Raw genomic sequence first — 17,984 nt, forward strand, 5'->3', positions numbered from 1 at the left:
TATTGTTTAAAGGACATCTTTTTCTGTAATTTATTCATTTATTATTTCTGTGTGCGCGCGCGTGTGTGTGTGCGTGCGTGCGCGTGATAAATTGGTCAGGCATAATGGCCTGCGAAATCTTAACGAAAATTTAGTTTCACAGTCATTTAGTACAGTTCATTTAAGTTACTCAGCCACTAACTGTTTGATAGAGTTCGGTATATCTACTGTATCTTGTTCATGCAGTTTCCGACAAAGCCTTAATTAATACATAAAATCAAGGAAAACTTTATTAAATAATTATTGTTGATTTGTTCCAACATTAAAAAGCAGTATTTTTTGTTGAACATGTTAATCTTGTAGGGGGGAGGCTTGACTGATTCTCAAAAATCTTGACAAATAAAAAAACCTATTTCCCCAAATCATGAAAATCCTAATCCGTGCGGGGGTGGCAGCTCCGACGCCTATGGTTTGATAACACATTCCTTGTTTTATTGTCTATTGTCGACTAGCTTTAATTAATGTTTCCAAGCCTTACCTACAGTGAGCAGAAGAAATCCAACATTCAGTTTGAATGTACATGTATCATCAAAGATATTCACACCCAATTCCCTAGGAGGCAAAACCATAAAATCTTAATCAAAGCCATCCAAAAGGCCCATAAATTACAAAGATCATATGTTGATTGAATTATATCGAATTTATGAAATAATTTATTTTATCCAAATGCACCTATAATGCCATTGGTTATTTAAGTTATCAATAAAATGTCAATTTTCACATTTTTTATAAAACGCTGCAACTACTTATACATTGTATTAGCAATTTTTTTTTATTAAAAAGAGGCATAGTAAACTTACAAAGATTGAATGGCGGTGGCCAATTTTAGACTGTATTGTTATCTTGAGGAAGAGTCCGGTTCAAAGTTATAGGAAAGGAAAATGCCTAAATTCGTACCAAAATTATGTAATTATTTCTTTACTAAATATCTTCACAAATCATATCTGAAAATGTTAGGTATGACCATCCCGCCAGCCTCATAAGTGTAGTAACGGAATCACCCTCAATCCAGCGTTCTTAAAACAGATAGTTTTCAATATTTTACAATATTTAGTTGAAGAAATGGGATTCTATTTTAAAAAAAACACCCCACGCCTCATCTTTGACAAAGAATGTCTCACCTGACACTTTAGTACTGAAGCGATGAAAAATGCGCCATGTATTTCTTATTGCACTGGTCAAGGATAATGGTATAACATGATGAAGGTAGGATATTTTTCCATGCCAGTTCGTATAAATTATTACTTAACAGTGTTTTGTCATGGTATGCGATCAAGGTATAAAAAAAAAAGACACCGTTGAATTTGACTCTTCCATTTGTATCTTTAAATGAAGTCTGGTTGAAACAGCTTTCACATTTTTAAGTTAGCAAATTGAACAAATGTAAAATATTGAAATAAAGAGAGTAGGAATAGCCATGTTATATATGCATAAACTGTTATCATCGACACTCAGCTTTGTAAAAGTATTTATATAATTTCTTGGAAACTGAGCAAGTAGAAAATTAAGAATATATGTATCTTAAAATATCCAATAATTTTTTTAAAAAATATCTTAAAGAATTTTCTTAAAACTAAGCTGAACACACAAAAAACGAAAATGTTAAGTCACTGAGTTCAACAGGAAAGGTAAAAAAAATGACAGTTATAGGCATAAAGAGATACTCTTTATATTATCTGTGCAACTTAAAATAAAGTGAAAGTACGGTAAACCAGTTCTTAAATATTGATCACCTAAACTGAAATAATGGGAAAGTACAGTACTGTATACCCTTTTGGGGAATGATAAAAAGAAAAGAAAAGAAAGAGTTCATGAATAGAGATTTAATATATTAAGTTATTTACATTTAAGACAACATGCTTTTGGTTTTCTGCAAGGCAAGTTGCAGTTTCAAGATATTTGCGTCCAGAGTGGCAATCCCCTTTTTAAACGTCTTCTCATCAACAGAAGAAGATGAAGGGGACCTTCCTGATACACTTGAAATATTATCGTCATCAATAGCACTAATGGAGTTATCTAAAGCTGTTCCCCTGTATAGTCGGTCCTGAGGGGAGAGCAGAGATTTCTGGGTAATTGAATGTTGGGTCAGGGAAGATTGATGCGAGGACGGTTTTTGAGGTGAGGAGAAATGAGGGAGTTCACTATTTGATAACACTGATGTTTCTGGCTGACTCAAAGATCGCCGATGAGGTTTACTTCTTGGAATTACATTTGGTTTAGATACATCACTTACTTCAAAACTTTCTTGGGTTCGAGATGGGTCCATAGTTCTGGAATGGGTTTTAAAAGTTGGATTGTGGGAATTATACTTTTTGAAGTAATCGGTAACACTGTATCTTGATTCAGCTGCACTGAATTTTGATTGTGTATCCAAATCTGACCTTGTCTCTTCATGGTAACCGTATCTTCTACTACTGTTTTCATATCCACTTTTTGGAAATGTATCCTCCTCTTCAAATCGAAGTCTCTGGTTCTTAGCCATGAATACGTTGTCACTTCTGTCATGTTTCTTTAGCATTCCAGTCAAATAACTACCATCTCTTCCATAATGAGTTGTGTGTTTTATGAGTCTCTGTCCATTGTTTTCAAAATGTTTTCCATCTCCAGATAAACTTCTGTGTCTCTGTGATGGTAAGTTCTGCCTTGTGTTCTTATGAGAATCAAAGGTCTGGTATTCCACCTCAGTGTCAGACATGCTGCTTTTGTGGTCAACTGGTGCCCCCTCATCCAGGTTGTCAACTGGATCCCTGTCCTCACCAAACTTTCTGCTGCCAGATTTAGTTGGAGGTTGTAACCTGTTGTGTGTTGCCAGGGATTCTGCTGTCAAGGCAGATGCCCTTGTCTGGGGTTTATACACATTGGAGAGGGAGTGAACTCCAGGATCAGACAAAACACTGCGCTCCATCCTGAAAATGATTTTGAAATCTTATCATCCAGGTTAAAACTGGCACATATCAATTTGATAACTTACATATTTCTTGCATGATCACTCTACGAAATGATTGTTCCGTGGTGTATGTTTATTGTCTTACAGAGATATTTTACAGATATGCAGTTTGGAGTACTTTTGATAGTGTAGATACCCTGTTATCTGTTTTCCACCCAGTATATGAAGTAGACGCTGCAGACTGAAGCTGTTGTTGGATATGAATGAAGTGTCTCCCCCTGTCCTGCTGGCCTCAAGCTCCTGAAGGACCTGTCCAACAGCCTCCCTCAGAGACCTGAAATACGTTTTGTTTCATCTTAAAGTATCTTACTCTTCAATATGGTTGCATCAAGAATTTTTTAAGAAGTGGACGTTTCTTTTCCTGATAGAGTGATTTTGTTTGAATGAGCTATTTGCATAAAACATCACCGGAAAAACAATTCTAGTCTTGTTTTTATAGGCTCTTTCAAACACAATTATGTTCATAAATCAATATACTCAGAATAGGACATTCCATAAGTCTAGGACTAGAAGGACTATTTGGCAGGACAAAACAAGAGATATTGTTTATTCCTAATTAAACACAAGGAAAATAATATCCACGTAAAATCGTGAGAAGAACATCTCGTGGATTTTCAAATTTAGCTTTTAATTTTTGAACATGTAAAAACTATGATATAAACTGGGCATTTGCGATTTTATATTATGTGATTTAATGCAAAACAATTGAATTGCGAAATTAACTTCTTGTTTGAAATAATTTACTTATTACATGACATTTCTGAAGGAGTTTTTTTTTTAAGTAAGACCACATAAGATACCAAGCACATTGAAGTCATAACTGAAATTACAACCACTTAACTGCTAGTATTATGTCTTGAAAACATTACTGTTATTTGTGTGTTCTTCACTTTTTAAATGAATCCCATCTACATGTCTAATACGTCTATCAAGTCCAACAGAATCAAAACAAAAACAAGATCAAAAAACATAATTTCTAATCTTCTTGTTGTTGAAAAAATAATTTCCAACATTAATTTGCACAATATTTTTTCATAAAATCAAGGAAATTATGTTTCAAAGTCAATAAACTGATTTGATCATAAACAATCTGAATCCTATTATCACTACAAGATTGTTGAGTCCACAGACACCTGATTTATGAAAAACACCCTCCAAAACCTTGTAGTATAATTATAGTACAAGAATGTTTTTCAGTATGAGAAAGGTTTAAAAACATCAGGTGCCTGTGGTTGAGTTTGGCTAGATATATTCTTTATGTAAACCTACTGCAGAGATGATAGCAAACCGTAACTACCAGTTCATTGTATATGCTGCTCAACAGATTAAACCTCTTACCGGTATATTTTGACAAAGTTGATTTTAATAGTAAACCAATATAAGTAAACTGAGAGCTCTCCGTATTTACTTTTCTCTTTGATTTGACTTTTTTTTCAGCAAATGTAAAAAAAAAAGGTGCCTTGATTGCTTAAAATACAGAATTAAAGCTTGATTTATCTGGGTTTTTTATTTTTGGAAATGTTCATTGTTGGAAACCTATGACTAGTCTGGCATATGCCTCCTGAACTGCTTAGTAAGGGTATGTGAGACTAACCATGGTTTTGTTTAGTATATTTACCCCAACCAACAGGAACATTTAAAATCACATATGTTCTAACTTATTTAAAAACAGGATATAACGGTAGTGCATGCTCCAGTTGATTGTGTAAACACAGACATTGATTATGTCTGTTGTGTATGCAATGAAGGGCTTTCCATTAAATCTCATTAAATCAAAAAAATAGAGTAAATTAAATTTATGTCCAATTTCCTACCAATCCTCTGACATCTGCAATGTGCACAGGTGCATTCTGTCTGGAACCATTTTCAAACCAACAAGTTATAATGATGCTAAGAGCAGGATAAATTTTGGATGGGCATAAAATAACATATATATACATTATATCATTGTGGATGGTTTTAACGTATAAAATTAGATATAAAAACTTATCATAATTTTCTTTTTCTTTTTGCCGATGTACATTTGTATATATCTACTTTGGTATAACTTCAATGATGGTATTTTATTATGACCTTTGATATTGTCATTTTTTCGTAATAGTGTAAATTTCGTGTCAGAATTCCACAAGTTTACAGAACTCGATGATAAAGTTCCATGCTGAAGTGAACTTTTATTTCCATTCAGTACCAATGTGAAATTCTTTTCCATTGTTAAAAGGGTGTACAATAATCATTTAATTTAATTAAATCTTGGTGGTCATATTGAAAAAAAAATTATGAATCATCTATTAATTCAATACTTGCTTAAAGCAATAAGCATATAGCAATATGAGTTGTATTTCTCTGAATTTTATTTTGCTGCAAAAACTTGCTTTTATGATGTCTGCACTAAAATGTATCATTAGATTCTATTGGGGAAAAAAATTCTCAACTAAGGAACTAATGGCATATTAATTTTTGTACAGGATGACAAAAATGTGATTTTGCTTAAATCAGGAAGTTGATAAACCATAATCTTTTTTCTCAAATTAGTAGTAGGGCTTAAATCAAAATTTTACAACAAAAAACTTCCACATGAAAATTGCAGCTCATTTTGTTTTAAAGTCATGTGAAAAAAATCAATTCAAAATTTTTACTTTTATTTTAACTTACTCTACAACGTCTTTCTGTTGTTTAATTTCATCATCTCTTTGATGTAGCGTCACTTGTAAGATGTGATTTTCCCTCTCCAAGGCCTCGTATTGTATGCGTGCCCCCTTTATTTGCCTCTGCAAACTGTCCAAGTCATTACGGAATTGGTGAGCATCTTGAATGCATTCTTGTCTAATCTTTAACTCCTCTGTCTCCTAAAATCATAGGATGAATTTCAGTTTTTGGATAGAAAGGCTGTCCTAGGCTGGTTTAAGAATTATTTTGAAATGTACCATAAAATTCATAAGTTTTTTCATATATCATGATTGTTTGCTAATGGTTAATTTAATCAAGTTTTAGTATGCATGTATAGCAAGAAACAAACAAGAGGCCCATGGGCCACATCATTCACTTGAGCAACAATCACAATAATAAAATCAGTTTTGGCATCACATACAAAACACCTGGACAATACAGTAGAATATTTCCTGTGTAAAAAGATTTTGATATTTTTCTCCAAATATTCTTACATAAAACATTGAGCCAATTTTGTACTATGATGTTTTTATAGTCATATCACATACTGAGCATTACAGATCTCAAGAATATCTTAAACAACTGTTTATGTATATGTAAAACTACATCATACTTTGAATCTCTTGTGAGGCCCAAGAATTGCTCAGGGGTTCACGTTTAAACAATTAAGAATCAACAATATGTCAAAATAATTGCATATAAATAATGCCATATATTATACAATATGATTTTTTGAAAATAATTTAAAAAATTTTCCTTGATAAAACTACAACCTTCTATTTTGGCTTCACCGTACCCCCAAAGATGATAACTTTGACAAACTTGAATCTACACTATCTGAATTTGCTTTCCCACAAGTTAAAGCTTCAAAACTTGGTTTTTTGTTTATACAGGATCTACATGTACATGTATTATACTTAATTGTCCAGATATTTTGTATTATGTCTCCATTAGGATGATTTCATGACTATTGTTGTACTGGTGAGTGATGTGGTCCTTGGGCCTCTTGTTTATTTCTTACTTCTACTTCAATTTTTAGAGACAACCATGTAATCTACATCTCAGAATATAGTTGTGTTATAGATATAAATGGGGTGTAAATTAATCAATGAGTATTATATACCTTTTTTCACTTCTAAGATAGAATGATTAGGCAAAAAATTGATATGTGAATAAAATCAACTGTTTTCCTTTTGGTACCAAAAGTTTGGAAAAAAAATAGTCACGAAAAAAATTTCCTCTTTGCAAGAAGAGAAAGGATGGGCTTGTTTTATTTACACAGAAGAAAACAAGCCCATCCTTTCTCTCCAACATGCTACAGGAAATAAGATCGTAATTCATTTAAAACAACTAATGATACACTGCTTCTATTGATAACAAGGTTATCTTTTTAAAAAGCTTATAAAGTCAGCCCGTGGAATATTAATTTTAGGTCGAAGTGAATACACCATCTATAAAAATAGAAGGTTCATAGTTTCCTGCACGATAATAATATGTGGGTGTACATTTATAGCTAGCACAGTATACTTTTAAGACTGTAGGGTAAGAGATAGGTGGGCAGCAGTGTACTGGTACATACAATGTATGACTGCAGTTCTACTTAATAATTAGACTTGTAACTTTGCAAAGATCGCTTTCTGAATGTCATGGTCCTGTAGCAAACCACTGCCAACATACATTTATATCCTCTTCAATTAGAGAAAATATATATGCGGACCATGGCTGCAGACAAATTCCAAGGCTGACTGATAAGCAGTTTGACCTATTTAAAAACTGACCAGTTTCATAACTTCCAATTTCTGTAACACAGACTGTCTAATTCCTTCCCAGAATTCCAATTTATACACAAGCCTAATGGAAGTTTCATCCCAACTTAATGAGTCAGCCTGTGGGCTGACTAAACACTTGAGAAGTAATGCATTTTTGCTACACCTATTTTGTTATTAATCATTTTGTATTGTCATTCCTTTATTATCTTTAATTGTATTAAGAAGCGATAAAGAAAACTTGTTTTACCTTTTCACTGACTGAAGCTATAAGTCTACTCCTTTCTACTTTCATTTTCTGCAACTGAGTGTGCATGTCTTTCATTTCAGTTGCTAGTTTCACTTTGAATTCCTTTTCTGCTATAAGTTCCCTCTGGAGTGCTGTGATTTTCTTTTGTGACACAGAATCTATAAAAGTAAACAAAGCTTTACATGCACCTGTTTAGACATGCCAACTTAGCGATACCCAAGATTTGAAATAAACTTCTTAGTCTTACACTAAACTGGTACATGTACTTTAATATAAAAATATTCAAATTGTTATGACAAATATTTAAAGTCAGTAACTAAAAACCTCGGACCTCACTCAATGAATAAACCAAACGAAAGGCCCATGGGCCACATTGCTCACCTCAGCAACAGCCATCATAAAATCAGCTTTATGGAGTCAAATACAAAATATCTGAAAAATTCAGTATAATAGATCCTGTATAAAATGAGTAGTTGCCCCATTCTAACAATGGAGATCATAATTTGAACAAACTAAAATCTATACTACCTGAGGATGCTTTCACACAAATTACAGCTTTACTGACCAATCGGTTTTTGAGAAGAAGATTTTTAAAAAATTTTCTCCATATATTCTAATGTAAAAATTTGATCCCACATTGTGGTCACACCCCAACTTTTGTGATCAGGATATTGAACAAACTTGAATCTACACTACCTAAGAATGCTTCTACACAAGTTTCAGCTTTTCTGACCAACAAATTCAATGATTCTTATTTATCTCCCCTTAATAGGAGATATGTCCCCTTATTTGAACAAACTTGAAAGCTCTTCCCCCTAGCATGCTTTGTGCCAAGTTTGGTTGAAATTTGCTTAGTGGTTCTAGGGAAGAGGATGAAAACGTAAAATGTTTGCAATGAAAAAAAAATGACAGATAACTTACAAACTTTGATCTAAAAAAAACATTTAAGTCTTTGGCTCAGGTGAGCTTAAAATTCAAACATAAAGGAATAAAGCTGATAAACAAAAATTCTATTGAGAAGAGATCTAGAGAAGGAGGAACTTTTTAAGCTCACCATCTGGTTTAGAAAGATCCTTTTTAGCTTCAGTTGATTGAGTTGTGGTTCCTTTTGCTTGTTTGTTCATCAAACGTAGACGTCTACAAGAACAGTAGCTTTGCTGTATCATACAATGGTATCACATTTTTGTTTACAATGAGTCTCAACCTAGAATTTCTATTCCTATAAATTATAATTGAGGGTTACTTCAAGTTAAATTTCTTACAAAAATAATTGTTCATTGCTGTTATTTCACTATAAATCTGATAACTATATGTTAAAGAAGTAAAATCCTTTTCCGTGACATAAAGAGGCATATCTTTTGTTTTTGTGGTGCTAAGCAGGCACGAGTCATCGACTCCCCTCTAGATGGGACGTCAGTTCATTGCAACTTAACTCCCAGTATAAAGCAAAAACAGTAGCCATTTTCAGTTAGGTGCTTCACATTTGATTACAGTACAACAAATACTTATTTCAACAAGGCAGACAAACCTTCTGAGCTGAGCGTTTTCACTGCGTAGAGGCTGTATGGCTAGATCTATCTCTGCCTGCAGACTAAATGTACTCTTTAACTGAGGGATAGTCTCTAAAGTGTCCTCCACATCCTTCACCAACCGTTTGATTTCTTTGTCCTCTGAAATATTCCAAATGTACAGAATATTCAAGTTTCATCTACTTAATTTTATTACGAACTACACGTATGCGTTTTTAATCACCTTATTCATTAAGATGACCAATAGCTATTAACATTACCGTAGAGAGTACCAAGTTTTATCTTCTTTTTTTTCTATAAAAAGTACCAATTTGCATTTTTTAGTCACTTAAGCCACTTTGATATGACCTATTGCTATTTACTATAGCATTGAATCATGATTTTTTGAAAGATACAGTCTCATAACTGCAGCGGTGTGTGTATACAAATTGAGTAACGCGCATTAGCACGTTATGAAAATTTGTATGCACACACTGCTGCATTTATGAGACTGTATCTTTCAAAAAATCATGATTTAATCTTAGATTTACATTTTTAATTCTTGCCTTGTCTGCAAATGTGATTTATACCTTAAAATTCCTATCATATCCTAAGAGTAAGTTCATATTAATGGAAGAGCCACTGTAACAGCCACAAGTGTGAACTTGATTTTCGCTTGTGACGTTGCTGTTTACAGCTTTTTTTTGTGTAGTCATAACAACTCATTATTTTACTCTTTGAGTACCCTGTGTGTATTACAGTGTTATAAATGTCGTAGCTTTCAACACACTTTACAAGCTAAAAATATGTGGAATGTAATTAATATATTAGTCCATTGTCATGCATTGTGTCTGGAGCAACAATTTCAGCTTCTTATCTTAAAATACAACTGAAGGCTAAACTTGACCACATATGGTCTGAAGTATCGGATGAATGTTGAATTCATAATCCCCAAATGCAGGGACCCCAGGGGCCAATGCTTTGGGGGGTGAACATTGAAAATTATTGCAATCTCTAAAAATCTTCTCTAGATCTACTACTGAGCATCAACCACTAAGACAAGCTGAGTAGATGGTTAAAAAAAATAATGATGAGCAAGACAGCTTCTACCAGTCTTCATTTTGAAAACGGTTATCATTATTCCAGTAGACATGCAAAACAATGCAACTTTTGTATACAAATATCCAAAACAGGCAACGCCCTTGAAAAAATCATTTATCAGTCTTATAATAATAACTGCTGTCATTCACTTTTTTTTAAGCATTGCAATTTTTCTTGTGTGTTCAATTTCAGACTTTTCTTTGAAATAGATTTTCATCAATAATATACCCTAATGGTTCCATCTTTCAGTAAACCATTTCTGTGGCCACAAATTCAAAGTATCCAAAATTTGCAGTCTTCTTTATTTCATTACATGCGTTGATATTTAAGGTTTTTCTAATTGATCAGCTTTGTTTAACCTCATTATGTATGTTATGACGTCACTGATGCTCTTTTTATTCTAATTAATGTTATATTTAGGTGTAGATTGTTTTATTTAGGGCATCGTAACCACAACGATCTACCCCCTGTAACCGTGTGCATTATCCATAATATATGCAAAGTGTGTCTGCCAATGAGATTTTCACTTTTACTTCAATCTTTTTTAGGCTTTATGTGACACAAAATGTATCAGCTTTTTAGTTCTGAAAATATCAGTGTTTTAACTGGTACTTAAAAAAGATTTTTGAATTTTATAGATGCATTTTTATCTGATAATTAATTTCAGCAATTAAAAGTATAAATTTCAAGCACAGCACTGTTAAGGTCAAGATCTACTATGTAGTCTTATTGTCAAAGAATCAAGGAATATATCATTGCACAATACCATAAGTCATCAATAATGCGAGAAAATGAAATAACTGCTGCTGGGATATTGGTTAATGAAGGATGTATCTTTAAGTAATACAAAAAGTTTATTCATCTGCCATACTTAGAATGTTTATAAGACACTGTTTCCTTTGATAGTTAAGGAATTTCATTCTTTTCTTATTTATTTTTACTAATTTATGTATCAAACTAATGTGATTCAAGACATCTTCATAAATCATAGAAAATATCTTGATCTTCCACGCACTGACTATTCACAAGTAATAAACAGGACATAGAATAGAGACGTAGATTCTGTAATTCTCATCTTACTGTTGATCTTCCCACACTCCTTGAGCTCTCTCAGACAGTATCGTAGTTTTTTCATGCCTGCTTTGGCTTGCACTCCACTCCATGGATTTGGGACATCACTTTTCACAGAAGACGTTACCAGCTGGGAACTATCATCTGCATGGAAATAATGTTACACAATGAACCCCGGGTGGTAGACAAGAAATTGCATAAGGCACAGGTGGAGGGTTAAAATAGAAAGAGTTTGTTCCACATTGAAATGTCAACTTGTCTACACATGTACGTCATTCGTCTGTCAACTGATGCTCTCCAAGATTTCGAAATGCTAACAACATTCTAAAAACTCTCAAAGTCTTGAAACTCGGACTCTCCTTCAGCTTTTTTTTTTTTACAGAATACATCAAAAATTGTTGCATCTCCTTGATGTATCTGACACAAGATTTTAAATAAAAATTCAACATGAATTGTAAAAAAATTTGTTTATATTGTTGATAAGCAAGTTTTGTGAATCTCCTGATATAAGGCATCATATATGAATATATATTATTATTTGATAATATAAGACTAAAAGCAATGATAGAGTTTTATAAAAATGCAATTGTTTCTGATTACCTTTCCATCGTTATGTTGTTTCTTTTCCTTTTATCAATGTTTTTTTTTTAAATATGATTCACTTTACTAAGACAAACAAAAATTTCAGTTATTAGGAGTAACAAACATTTATCAAAGATGTTGCAATTTAAGTGAAGAATTAAAAATTAATTCATCAAAGGTTTTGCCTTTTTAGTGCAAAATCACAAAAGCATGTGAAGATTTGATAAGTTTTGGGAGGCAAAATTGGCATTTCAGAAGTTGCTAATCATTTAAATATGTGTACATGAATATACGTCTTTGATTATTTTATTATAGTATGATCTTAACATACATGTGCCTATGAACTCAAATATGTATCTGTGAAAAGTTTGCTAATTATGTGATTATTTCATGTACCTGTACTATAAAATATACATATACACAATTTCATCATGTACAATATACATGAAAGTTAATAATAGCTTACCGTGGGATTGTGCTGACTTTTCAGATTTTTGACCTTCAGTTTGTACAGAAGAGTGCACTGAAGAGTGGCTGTTTGCTGGTACCCCTGTAGACATCAACTCATTAATCTGGTGGCCAGTATCTGCCTGTTGATATAAGCATCCATCGTCTGTCTGTGTTTCGTGACTAGTTTTACTGCTGCTTTTAGATAAATCCTTCACCGGGTTGTCTTGGATGTGGAAATGAACACTCTTTGAGCTTGATGAACCTGAAGAGTTCTTGGGTGTAACCTGCCGACTGCTTTTTGGTGAGCCAGAGCTGAATAGTGTCCGAGGGGTATCCATCGACTGGTTCACAGAGCCTGTGATCGTCGACAGGGTGTCATGGAGATTTGGGCCTCTCTCCATCTGATGATCATCAGATAAATTAAGCTGCGGAATAGTAAACGGGGGAGTGTCTTTTTCTGGAACAACAGTCTGTGGGAGGAGATAACTCCCTTCATATTGGTACTCTTGCTGGTTTTCTGGTACTGGAGAGGGGTATGACATTTGTCCACTTGCATACTGCTCAAAAAACTTCCACCCTTGAGGTACCTTTGGGGCATCAAAAGAGTCAAATGCCTGAACCTTTGAGGCATAAGGCCCATCTTGAGGTTGTTGAGGTACTTGGGACCTCAGCTGAAAGAGGCCATTCTGCTGAGTGTACTGGGGAATTCCAGACTGCTGAGGGGGAATACCCACCCCTCCTGCTGGCCTTGGCAAGTTGACATAACCTGACCTACTAGTATCTGGGGTTGTCTGATTGTCTGAGAGAGCTTCAGCATTGTGTGATACAAACTTCTGCAAACTAGGAGCATGCTCTTTGATTGGAAACTGCTGAAGGCTCTCAGCATCACTGTCATTGCCCAACCCTATTGGCACAAACCCCTGGCTAGAAGTTTGTGTGGCTGGTACTTGTGGATTGCATGGAGTAAATGGTATCTGTGACTTGTCATTGCTTATGGCTGCAGGGGCCTTCAGAGGAACAGCATGGGCTGAAGGGAATTTGAATGGATGACTGGTACTTTCTGAACTCCACTGATGAGAAATGAATTCTGAATATAAAAAGGGACATAAGTCTGAAATTTTATAATGAAATTATGAAAAAAAAAATCAGTAAAATTTTACAATTTGTACTCAATCTATTTAACTTCTAGTCCTAAAAAAAAAAATCTCAGGTACTTTAAGAAAAGTATTTTTAATTTTGAAAAAAAACTTTTAAGAGACATTATATTTTAAAGTTCTACTGTAATAAAAAGATTTATAATGTACTCTGCATTTATCTAAGACTGCTTCATTAAGACATTTTGTAAAGTATGATCTTACAGAGAAAGCCCTACCCTTGTTAGCTACCACATTCTGAGAGGCCAGCACAGTTTTCCACAGGGGTGAGGAAGTGTCCCTCTCTGGAATCATCTGCTGGTCAAGGTCAACAAACAATCGGTCAGGGTCAGGTGTAGAGGATGATAATCTTGTGTTAAACTGTGTATGATGATCTACAGACTCTACAACGAATAGATCTAACTTTAATCTTTGCCTAATCATTCTACCATAGTAGTGAAAAGGTACTTGTACATACAGTCAAACTTCGTAATCTCGAAATAGGTGGGACTGTTTACAAACTTCGAGATATTCGAGTATTTGAAATATTGAGAGTAAAATACTTAAAAAATAAGTGGTTGGGACTTACAAATCCCTTCGACATATCCACTGCATTCGAGATATTGGTGTTTGAGATATCAAAGTTCAACTGTATATAATACTGGTTAATTAAAAATTTCTAAGTTACATGTATATATTTTGATTTTAATCTAGAAAACTAAATGAGTACTTTTTTCATTGTACATGTATGAATAAAACACCCTTTAGTCTCTATACATTCACTTCTATGCCACTGTTGAATATGTAGCAGTACTAGTAACTAATCTCAATCTTTCTTTTTTTTAAATTCCACTTTTATTTAAAATTAGCTTCACATATTAGACAACATGTCATTTCAGAATTATATGCTAGAACATTGGATCTAAAACCTCGAGAGGTTTAAGCACAGAAAGAAAGATAACTGCTGTAACCTGTTTTCCTTTTCTCTGTGAGCTGGTTCAGCAGCCTGACACAGGTTTCTTGAGTTGAATCCTCAGATAAGCTGGAGTACAGACTATAACCTGGCTCAACATGTGGAGCAGGCTTAGTCTTCTTTGGTGCCTTGGTGGTGGGTCTATTGAAGTAAAAATAAAATATATTCTGATACTTGTACACTCTATGCTTGCAATGATTTATACTAAGTAAAACAAATCTTGTCTTTTTCATTGATGGCACATTATCCTACATAAAAAATATCCAATATTAAAATTAAAAAAAAATGGAAATTTTTCTATTTTATTTTGAAACCTTTTTCCTGACAGTGCTTTGATTTTTGGTTTAACAGCAATTGTTTTGGCCTTTCCAACCTGAAAATAAAGCAATATGAAAACACTACAGTCTTAAACGTAATTCTAGTAAACAAGAACCATGGGCCATGTCTCTCATCTGAGTACATTGTAACAATGACCTATTACCGTAATCAAATTATCTTTACATTATCTAATTCACTAAACAAATACATGTACTAAAATCATTTATTAAAAGCATAATTATAATATAATGGCTAGCTAAACTTCAATATAAAGATTAGACGTGTGCAGTGATTTAATGGGAAAGGTTAACTTGCCATATATGCGGGTATAGGAAAAATGATTTAACAATAAACTATTGAGAAACAGTACTTAGAAAAAATTGGTCTTAAATCAGTACTGGTACATATTAATACATGTATTGCAATCAAATAAATAGCATGCATGATATAAAATAATGTACCTTTCCCTTATCCACAACTTTACCATGACCTGCTGCTGATTTTTTGACAGTTCCTCTCTGTTTCTTTTCCATAGTTCTGATAAAAAAGAGGAAAATATGAATTTAAGAATATACAGCTTTAAAAGGCAGAACATCAACTTACCAAAATGACAGATTTACTGAAATGACACCTGAAATTACTGCAAGGGATGACCGCACACTTGCGCCAACAACGCATCCTAACGCAAGCAGGGAGTGCCGCACACTTGCGCTAGAAAGATCAAAACACCAGCAGGGATGACCACACACTAGTGCTCCACCACAACCACCACCAATACAAGCAGGGATGACTGCACACTTGTATTAATGCGATACAGAGCAGGGATGCCCGCACACTCTGTATCGTAGGTTAGTTCACATGAAGATTAGATAGAGCAGTGATGTCCACACACTCAATCTAGCCGTACCTGTCTAAGTTTGACATCAAACAGTTGTTCTTCTACACGCAATTTATTGACACTGTCCCTATATATGTGCCGGCCTAAAATAATTCATAGTATTTTAAAATAGAAAACCAAAAATAAACAAACTATCTAGACCTAACCCCAAAAATACTTATACATAACTTATTTACAAAGAATATTTATTATTGTATAAAATAATCATCACACTAATTGGTTATTATTGGAAACAATAAATATCAAAAATCAATAAATCAAAGGTGAATAACTCTTGCTAAAAAAACATTAATAAGCTGCCTGCTTCAATATCATATTATAAATTTATGTATTTCAGGAAAATGGTACATAACAAAGATACCCCCCCCCCCCCCCCCAATTAAATATCTTATCAATTGGAAGTAAAAGAATGATAACTCTTACAACAACAATAATTATTTAATACTTTTATAAAATAAACTACTGAAAAGGAAAATCAATATGTTAGAAATTCCTAATTAACGATACATATAGCTTTTTTTTTGGGGGGGGGGGCTGATTTGGGGCCGAAATTCAGCTGTAAACTGTAATACACATTGATACATGCACAAGTATTCTCTATACTATATTAACATGTCCATTGTTGATTATTTTGAATTTATTTACCTTATCTCAAATTTCGAATTAAAGTCTCGTCTCTGTGACCCTTTATACTTGAAAAAAAAATTATAATTATACAAACCCGTTTTTCTCTTCGCTCAGCTCTTGCAGTAAATATTTGTCAACATGGTCAAACAACAGTATTTTGACATGTCCAAACTTGACGTTTAATCACATTATTAACAATGCAGTAAATGGGTTCCAAATGGTAATCTCTGGAATCTCAAGTATTCGTAATTTACAGTTAACTTGAGAACAATTACTTATTTTCTCAAAACGAATCAAACAAATCACGAGAAGCCGACTGTGTCTCATCACTTTCGAATTTCGCATCACTTGTAAACTTCCGGTTTATTGGTCGTAAGCATATCGAGGTTCGAATTATTCGCATTTGTACAAAGCGTTTTATAAAGCGTAAACTGTCCAAACTAGCGTATGTTCGTAAAGATTGCCTAGCTATTGATTTTCTTTAAATGATAGAATAGTTTTGGTGGTCAATAAATTAATCATGATATACAACAAAACTATTGATCGATCTTTCGTACGAGGCCCAGGGATCACATCGCTTACCTACTCGTTGGTCTTAAATAAATTTAGCAGGGTAGATTTTTTATTAAAAAGATTTTCAAGTTTTCATGTTTACGTGTACATGTTCTGTTCTTCAAGTAACATTCAGACCTTTTTTTTGAAGAATTTTTTCTTTATTTGTTCCTTTGTAAATATCAACTTAAACCACCCCATTGTAGTCCTATCCTATTCTATTCTTTGGGGGGGGTTAAATTTAAACGAATTTGAATCTTTACTACATAGGGATGCTTCCATGCAAGTTTCAGCTATTCCAACCGATTAAAATGGTTTTCAAGAAGATGTTTTCTATTCCGATGACTCATATGTAAAAATAGTTCTGCCTCTTACACACACACACACACACAAATCAACATGCAAATTTAAGTATATAAACTGTCTACATGCAAGAAAATGTCATCATAATTGTAAAAAAAATTTGTTTATGTAGAATTGAATGAAAATACACAAGAAAATCAGTGGAGACAAAAATGTTTAGAAATTTAACAGACGGTTAAAGATGTTGCCGTAATTTATATATAACTTACCGATCTATTAACTATATACGAGATTTAAAAAGTCAAGTAAAACATACTAAGTTAGACTAAAGATATAAAGGAAAGATTGGGTATTACAGTCATAGAATTTATCAATTTTGATAAAAACAGAAAGATATGGAATCTTGTTTGGCCTTAATGTGACCAAAGGGGCCAAGCTCGTGTTGGCAACGTTCGTATGATTTAAGAGTTCCTTTGATTTTGACAGTAAAGAGCGGTTTAACAATGAGGATTGTTTTATGCACATGTCACAAGAAAACATCACCAGACTAGTTACGTTAGACGTTAATATCACCCTTTGAGTAGAGTAACTTTAAAATTGTTGCTGTTATGCAATAGAAGATGTACCAATGAGCTGGGATGACACGAACATCAATTTAAACTATGGTGTTCTATTTAACTGAATAGTACATATGTAAGCATTTAAAACGATGGTGATTTAATATATAAAGAAGTGCTTCCTTTTAGATCTAACTCATATTTCTCAAAATAAAAAATGGCGTCCAATGAAACAAGAATTG

At 33.4% G+C, this 17,984-nt stretch overlaps 1 protein-coding gene across 4 annotated transcripts; it reads right to left on the reverse strand.

Moving 5' to 3' along the window:
• Window positions 1–1,847: 1,847 nt before the first annotated feature.
• On the reverse strand, window positions 1,848–16,713 carry LOC105338900 (uro-adherence factor A). Of its 4 annotated transcripts, XM_020071684.3 has the most exons (14): window positions 16,425–16,713; window positions 15,713–15,786; window positions 15,267–15,342; window positions 14,802–14,860; window positions 14,486–14,628; window positions 13,754–13,918; window positions 12,398–13,468; window positions 11,359–11,493; window positions 9,198–9,339; window positions 8,724–8,806; window positions 7,670–7,827; window positions 5,639–5,832; window positions 3,105–3,260; window positions 1,848–2,945 (listed from the first exon to the last, which is right to left on the reverse strand). In XM_020071684.3, exons 2-14 carry the CDS (start codon window positions 15,727–15,729, stop codon window positions 1,886–1,888), a joined length of 3,459 nt encoding a protein of 1,152 aa, XP_019927243.3. In that variant the 5' UTR covers window positions 15,730–15,786; window positions 16,425–16,713; the 3' UTR covers window positions 1,848–1,885. The 4 variants fall into 4 exon arrangements, with proteins under 4 accessions (XP_019927243.3, XP_065930994.1, XP_065930992.1 ...); XM_066074922.1 differs by lacking the exon at window positions 15,713–15,786; XM_066074920.1 differs by lacking the exons at window positions 15,713–15,786; window positions 16,425–16,713 and adding an exon at window positions 15,437–15,655.
• Between the last annotated feature and the right edge of the window lie 1,271 nt (window positions 16,714–17,984).

This window comes from Magallana gigas, chromosome 2 (assembly GCF_963853765.1).
Source record: "Magallana gigas chromosome 2, xbMagGiga1.1, whole genome shotgun sequence".
NCBI classification, from domain to species: domain Eukaryota; kingdom Metazoa; phylum Mollusca; class Bivalvia; order Ostreida; family Ostreidae; genus Magallana; species Magallana gigas.